The 8,548-nt window shown below is 34.8% G+C and overlaps 1 protein-coding gene across 1 annotated transcript; it reads left to right on the top strand.

Annotated features, from left to right (window-relative positions):
• Nucleotides 1-244: 244 nt before the first annotated feature.
• On the top strand, nt 245-7,422 carry LOC110442083 (protein eyes shut-like; the record flags this gene model as incomplete). The annotated part of the gene is made up of 8 exons (XM_021485517.1): nt 245-373; nt 815-972; nt 1,469-1,869; nt 3,784-4,749; nt 4,990-5,155; nt 5,694-5,856; nt 6,243-6,337; nt 6,652-7,422. Coding segments are annotated over 8 exons (2,205 nt in total), but the record flags the coding sequence as incomplete, so codon positions are not given.
• Between the last annotated feature and the right edge of the window lie 1,126 nt (nt 7,423-8,548).

Genomic DNA, 8,548 nt, shown 5'->3' with positions numbered 1-8,548 from the left:
AATTCAATGTAAAATAATTTAAACAAAATCCTTATATCAAAGTGTAGATACATGTATACCAATTTCGGAAAGGCAATACCAAAACATATGCATTTGAATGCATCCAAGAATAATGCATGAACCATAAATGATTTGTGGAATATTTTTATTGTTATTTTTGTTTTTGGCATTTTATAAGAACCGACTTTAAATATAATGTTTCACGTATTCTTGATTTATTATATTCATTTTATTCCACTTGCAGGAAAAGTTCGAGGAACTTATGCTCCGAGACAATAAAAGGTACTACAGATTATTCTGGCAAACGCAATACCACTTTTGGATCGATGGTTGGGAATCTGACCAATCCTATTCTTCTTCATTTTCCAACTTGGTCGGTAAGTTTTTTCGTCAATGTATTTATGTCAATTCTTATTCCTTTGATATCATTTAAAAAAATTAAGGCATGTCTTTTTAAAATGGAGGTGTTATTCCCACCTGGAAACACATAAACAATATTATGAATATATAACAAGATGACTTATTTACTATGATAAGGCTTTGGTTACAAGCTAACCGAGGGGATATGCAATTTCAACGACACATTTTATATAAGTCACCCCTGTTTTCGTTATTTGTATTGCATTATTGTTTCATGATGACTGTTTTTCTCTGTTTTATGTTGTAATATGTAAATGTTCATGTTTCTGTCTTGATAAAGGGGCAGAACGCCCTGAAAATTTGACTCATAGTTTTGTCTACACTGTCGTTATTACTTCTTTGCCCATATACAACTATAAATATGTATAAATATATATTACATTTTTACTTGAAGCCGAAATATATGTTCCAAGTGCTGTTTTATGGTGACGGTCAGGCGACACATCTAATAGGTTCCTACCTGGTCACACCATTCCTGCCAAATACAAGTGCAACAACAGAGGGCCAGGACGTCAGACATTTTACAAAGACGTATGATAACACAGGAGCTATGTAGGTGCCTGCATCAATATGATAAGTCACAACTTGTCAAATGTATAAGTATATACCTTGAAACTTGGATATGGAAAACGTGACATTTAAATAACGAAAGAGATATACCCAGTGCAATTTACGCATCGATCGCTACATAGAGATCTTTAAGCAAGGAAATGGTAGTAAAACAAAGTATTTAAGTTCAAGACAAACAAAGTTTTAAACATAAACCCTTAGTATTTGAAAGAACCCACCGACAAAAACTATATACCGGAAATTTCTCACTGGAATTTCTCTTTAAGGGAATTTATTTTTATTGGCCTATTTTTCCTTGACCTCTGGTATATTTTATTATGCAATACAATACAAAAACGTTAAAAGAATGTTTTGCCAGGGTTTGAGTTCCCTGGTCATTACAATGAGTTTTCAGACTTCAACTCATTCAAATATGTTATCATCACTGACAGAATGACATTTAAAATAACAAATGGGTTTCTTTTTATATTTTATTTAGACTGACCTTAGATTACGAGGTGTTTCGAAGATTGTGTACACCACAACCCGAACAGCATCGTGTGTGTAATCAAGATGGCCGCCTGGTTTGTGAGACGGACCACTACGGACCAAACTGTGACAAGATCTGTGTACCTAACCACCACGGAACCTGTGACAAGCTTGGGCATTTGATATGTAATAACAGCTACTACGGACCCAAGTGTGATGTACACTGCGTGCCTACCGGACAGAATACATGTGACAATAACGGAAAACTACGATGTCAACCGAACTATTACGGAACACAGTGTGATGTTCATTGCGTATCAACTATACACGGAAGATGTGACCCACACGGAAAGCTACGATGCTTTAACTACTATTACGGTCCTAGATGTAACTTACACTGTGAGGCTACAGGTAATACAAATTGTACCAACACAGGAAAAACGGTTTGTAATGTATGGAAATAATTGTGAATCCCGTTGCGGCACTAGCGTTATAACCCATTTTAGACGGAATAACGAAGGGACGATTCAGTTGTTGTAACCAGGTGGAGAGGGTTTACTTTGTGTTTCTATAATTATACAGTGATTTATAAAAAAGGAAGGGATATACGTGACCGGTTAGTTTGATTTTGCCATGAGGCCCTCCAAGTGATAATTGTTGTGATTGCCACGGCGTATTCTGCTCTCTCCTCTGTCGAGGCTCAGGGTCAAATGAGATACGTGCGCTATTAGATTTACATAATTTATAATATTACCGGGTTAAGTAAAATAGTATGATTTAAATATATTGTTGAATTAAACGATTTAGTTTTTGTTTTTACATGCAAGATTTAAATTAGTACTAATATGAATACCCGGCCTCCTCTAGCTTCGTCAGAAAGCTACGTTATCGGAGCTAGTTGAAAAATGTCAAAATGACCGACCAGGATGAATAACTGAGGAAGGAGAACCTACTTCTAGTAATTAGGATCGGATAACATTTTTTTTAAATCGTAATTTTTCAACAGTTCATGTTTTCATATCATGTTGACTTAGAATGTATGATCATGCAACAACCTTTTCTCTATAAAGAATTAATTTTCAACATCAGATAGAGTCGGATAACGTATTGAAAACAGGGGGGGAAATATTTGATTATGTTGTAAAAATGACGAATGCTGCGGATAACTAAGGCTTCTGTTTCAGACAAAAGGAACTGATTAAAGAAAAGTTGTCTCAACATAAAAAAGTTCCATTTACAAGTATGCTTTAAACTCTGTAAAGTATTGAAAAAACATAATTATCAAGTATCTCAACACGTTCCATATATGATACATATTCTACATGTACACGCAGTGGTATTGCCATACAGTTTATTGTGTGTGATGGTTAATATGACTTCCTAAATGTTAGCGTATGGAGACAGTGAACGTGGGGAAGAGAGCTAGAGTTATACATAAATGTATATGCATGGTCTAGAAAACAAAATCTGCCAAAGGCATTGAGTTGTACAATGTAATAACAAAATTTACAAACGTTTCTCTTTTTTTTTATACGCGTGCAGTTTGTCATTGCATATATGCACTTTATGAAAACATTTAAAAATAAATGGATATTCGTCTAGTTTATATTCCTTTTTATAGAAAGGTTTGTCCCATGGTTGAGGGAAGGTGTTTAGCCCCGTACCATCTGTACCAGTCACATTCCGGTACTAAATTCAATACATATTTATATATATCTACTTTATGTGTATGCCTATTGTCATTCACATTGACATTTAATTGTATAAATTGAAAAAAACTTTTGCCCCATCGAAGGGTTCAATTTTATTGGCAACATATATGTTTTAAGCTAAATAAATTTAGATTCTGAATATTGGCAAGTGTGCAATTAACTTCTGATGAATAATAATTACTGCTCAATAAGTTTGAATACGGACTTAAAAAGCATATTACTTGGTTTCATAGTGCGGTAAGAAGTTGCAGTTGCCTGACGCCCCGTCTCTCGGGGCCCATTTGGAAACCGTTTCATCTCGCTCAGTCCACTTGTTTTTACTGCCTAGTCAGGTGACGTTATCGGCGCTATATTTAGCAGGGCTTTCCCGAACAATTCAAGTGGTCAAACTGGAAATTTGGAATGGACATACATACATTCATTAAAAATAATATGGCTCTTCACGTGATGTCCCTTAAAGGTATACTAAAATCCATTTCGTTTCTGAGGTTTTGAGACTGAACGAAAATATTTATTTATTTTTCCAATTCCTTCCTCATTATACTACAATGACTGAATCAGAAGCTTTCTGCTAAATCATTCTCGTCATGTATTATTTTTTCTTTTAATGAAGGGTATACGGGACAAAACTGTGGCCAGAATATTGATGAATGTATGAACATCACGTGCTTTAACGGCGGAAGTTGTATTGACAGAATGAATGCCTACACATGCGTGTGTTCTAGCGGTTATTCTGGACCTCACTGTGAAGTTGACATAGAAAAGTGCAGAAGTAACCCATGTCACAACAACGGAACATGTGTCAACCATAACGGTGATTTCTTCTGTGCATGCGCAAATGGATGGACCGGAAGTGCTTGTGATGTTAATATAGATGATTGCATAAATGTTATGTGCATGAACAATGGCACATGTGTGGATCGGGTAGGGTCATTTGAATGTCAATGTGAAGCAAGTTACACGGGTGATTTATGCAATACAAAGATATACGACCCCTGTGCGTCCTCTCCATGTAACAATGGCAGACGTTGCCAGACGTCACAAGGACGATATATTTGCTCCTGCCCAGATGGCTTCGTGGGACCTTTATGCGGTTCTGTTCCTCAGTTTTTAACATCCGACGCGCCAGTTTTTTCAACCTCAATTTTATCCAACCACTACAGTTCTGATACTTTGCAGCTGCATTCATCGCATGCGTCAACAATAGACCTCTTTCTGACAGCTTCGTCAGAAACAAGTTACAACGAACGAAAATTCACTCCAACTTTAGAAAAAGGTCCATTCAGTACATCTACACACACTGTGTCAGCAAAGATTTACCCTGATTCTATTTTCGTTTCTCAAAAACAATCGACAAATAATATAGTGTCATCTTTTAGTCACAATATTCTTCCGACACGCACCACTGGTTCATTTGGAAAAATGACAGACACTATACCTGAAACATTTACGATTAGAAGCGCAACGGCGTATCCATCTTCTACAAATGGTGTTGTGACCAGTAGCCATAATGCTATTCGTACTAAGGTAGTTAATATAGTTCCAACGAAGAGTTTAATAACACCGGTCACAACAACAGGTGCGTATAGCAGATATCTTAGTTTATGTTTTGAACGGTAAATATCAGGTTTAGTTTTAAAACTTTCATAGATGGCTTCATCATCTAATTAGTTTTCACTTTCACACAGGAGTTATCTAATAATTTAACCAAAATAACAGCAGAAGTGGAAAACCATACCCGAATTACCTGCAATTTGTTTCACTATACCCAGTATTGTGGTCTTCCTTGACAATAGCGAACCTATTTTTGTATTCGTAGATGGTACGACCTATACATCTATTCAGTTGAACTTTGATGGAATCATCGACCAAACCTCACTTCCAAAAGTTTACAATGCACTGACGACAATATTGTCTTCGAAATTGTGTTCTGGTTCAAAGGTCCATTTGAAAGAACAGCGGAGGACAGAACAAAGGGATAAAGGGTATACGAATTTATAATTTAATATTAAAGCTTGAATTCCTGAAAATATTCTATTGCATCGTGGTGACGATTTTTCTATTTAGAAACTATTATAAGGGAGAAAAATTGAACATCAATGCACCATGCAATAATTTGTGAACCGCTTTGAGACGACCTACGAGAACCTCCAATTATTATATTATTTATTAATTAACATTGCTCAGTAATATTAATAATCTGTAAGCAGATAAAAGCTTTGGATACCAGATCATTTTAACTCATTCACCCCTGAAATTTCATAATGAATCATTCCATCCTTTGAATGGGAAGAGTTAAATATGTCTTCATGGGAGAATGAGTTAAACAACAAGAACATAATTGTCCACGCGGAATATCTTACGTTGTTCCTCTCATTATTGTCGCGCTATAATTTAAAACAATATTTATGTTTAGTTGCAATTGATCAAGTTGATCATTGATACCATGTTTGCATCTCACATATTTTGTTCTCAATCATCAAATTGTGACTAAATCCTTCTTTATTCAATTGTTATTGTTAGGAAAAAGCAATCGACCTTGACACTGTCTGTCTCGTGCGTTGGAAAATCCCTCAACACGAGAGATATCTATGAGGAGGTGTACAAAGCTCCGGATACCACTTTCCCTCTCCCGCTTATTAACACCAACCATCACACTACCAACCCACCATCAGAGGAATCAGATGTAAGAAATTTATTAAGATCTTCAATTCCTATTGAAATTCAATATTAGAAATGTGAATGTTTAAAGAACATTTTGCGTGATTTCGTTTCGTAATTATTCAAGATGCGGACACAATCAAGTACACAATGATTCCGAAAGTATTATAAATAGCGTTTCGTCTTGCGTTCATAATTTGGAAATGGTTTTGGTAACGCGCAATATGTGCTAAACTATCAACGCTGCGAAAATTTCCACTTTTACAGATTTGTTAAAGTATCACAATTCTACACCCACGAAATTAATAAAAATAGAGAAATCTTTCCGACAATCATATTTGTTACAATTGCATGTTACATGTATACTTAAATACAACCAATGGTCTTCTAACCCTGCTATGTAAACCATAGAACTGGCTGGAAAACAACTGGAAAATCCTACTAGTTGCGTCTATGGGTGTGACTGTGATCATGATCATCATTGTCGGTATACAGCTCGCAAAACGGTTAGTACAATTTCGTATCATCAGAAATGTTAGATAAGGTAAGTCTAAGGAAATGATCTCTTTTGCATTTGGACCTAGTTCCAATAATAATAAAAAAAAATATTTTAAATATCTTTACACAGATTAATATCAAAATATAAAGACCTGAAAATGGAATATACATAAAAGTGAAATCTGGTCCCAGAGCATTCGATGTTTTAAAACTAGGAAACCTTTGTTTAGCGACGTATATGAGATGTTGTATTTATAACGAAAACAACTGAATCGTCCTATCAAAAAAATACTTATATTAATATTTGTTATTCTGTTTGAAGGTCCAAACGACGGTACGTGATGGGGCCGCAGGATTTCAGAGAAGCAAGTGACAATGTACACATTAACCCATTGTATATGGAATCGGAACATGTTGTCAAATTACATGAATTTGAATACGACGCGTGATAGATTACAACAAACTACATATCTAACCCTGAACAAAATGCAGTTTTGCTTAAAAGAATAACACTCACGAAATTAATATATTGTCAAAATGAAAAAAAAATAACGCAGTGTAGAAGAACTTTAAACAGAGATTTTGTTTCAGGAGGATAAGAACAGAATTTGACAATATGATAGAAATTCTAGAGGTTTCGTTCGCTTACGTTCTCTTCACCGATCGAATAAGTCACTACATAACTGAACCATGTTACGCACTATTTAAGTAGAGTAATTTGTATCATTCAGGTACATCAAAAGAATTGCGCAGCAGCATAACGGTAAATTGTCTTTAAAGGACAGATATCAGTCTGGCTACTGGTAAGGTTTTTTTTATGAAAAGAAACCTATCAAAAGGCTAACTTTGTGCCTTCGCTTTTGCCATAACATATTCCAGGGAGGAGAGAACGAAAATGATCGCAAGCCTTGGAATTTCCAGGATGGACAATATGGTGTTTTTGACGATAATTTGTTATACACATGTGCGGGTTAATAAATTTATTAATATTCGATTTTCCACCGTTATATAATAAACGAAAATTGTGAATGACTTATCAAATAGAAAGAAGTCATATTAATATATCTTTCGTCATGAATATCTTTTTGATATATCTAAGCATAATTAAATCATTTTCGTTACAAGTGTTTTTTGATTTTGTGTCTGAAAATGTGATTAAAAGACATCTTTTATATCAAAAGATACATGTATTTTTGTATTGCTGTTAAAATTAATTTGGAATCATTATTTAAATAAATTTCTTAAAATTCATAAAAAAAATGTTGAAATAATAATGATGAGTAATGTTTTATTCATTTTTCCATGAAAAGTCGGTTTGCGATATATTCACTTCATTGTTTAGTTCAGAAAATATGACGGCTTAATACTTTATTTTTAGGTTTTATTTTTAATATTAGTATACCCCATAACGTCTGTCAGGCCATAAAAGTGACAAATGATTGACAAACATATGGTATTTAACAATTTTTCCAAGTCTGATAATAATTTGACGAAAAAATTACACTTTCAAATGATTCTTTTCAAAATTGTAGTAAAATTAAAAATAAAGTTTTTCTGTAAAATCTGTGACCCTAGTCATCTTACTCCATTCAGGATATATGTTGGCAAATAACGTATTGGACGCGTGGCGCTCACCAACCAAAGGCTGCAGTAAAAGCAACCTTACTACGCTAAACCGCGTAAATAATGAAGCAGAACCCAAATTAAAGTTATGATCTATTTTGCCAATCAAAGACTTGTTTTTATTCTATGATTTAATAAATTTAAGAATAGGATATTCATGGTGTATCAATTACACTGCGAACAGCACTAGTAATAGCAATAAAGTTTCGTAACAGTTAAATATCCGCCTTCTGTTAAAAGGACAAACTTATACAGGGATGTCAGCGTTTCAGTTGAGCGATTTTGCGTTTTCATTCCGTTTTCATTCCATTTCATTCGCGTTTTCATTTCATTTTGTTCTCAAGATTCATTTCGTTCCGTTCTGTCGCAGACCGTTTTTTTCGTTTCGTTCTGCTTCGTTCTATGTAAAATCCGCTCTACCCTAATCGTTCCGTTTCGCTCCGTCCAAGTCCGAGTCGAGCTTTCGTTTCGTTCCGTTCTACACTCATTCCGTTTCGTTCCATCGTCGAGGCGCTTGTACAATGATGTGAAACAAAATGTCGGTGGTAACTAAGGCAGCCTCAAAAACTTAACGACTCATGATCAGCTTTTTTAGA

The sequence above is a fragment of the Mizuhopecten yessoensis genome, unplaced genomic scaffold (genome assembly GCF_002113885.1).
Source record: "Mizuhopecten yessoensis strain PY_sf001 unplaced genomic scaffold, ASM211388v2 scaffold716205, whole genome shotgun sequence".
NCBI classification, from domain to species: domain Eukaryota; kingdom Metazoa; phylum Mollusca; class Bivalvia; order Pectinida; family Pectinidae; genus Mizuhopecten; species Mizuhopecten yessoensis.
Note: the sequence above shows the minus strand (reverse complement) of the source record. Positions and strands in the feature narration are given on the sequence as shown.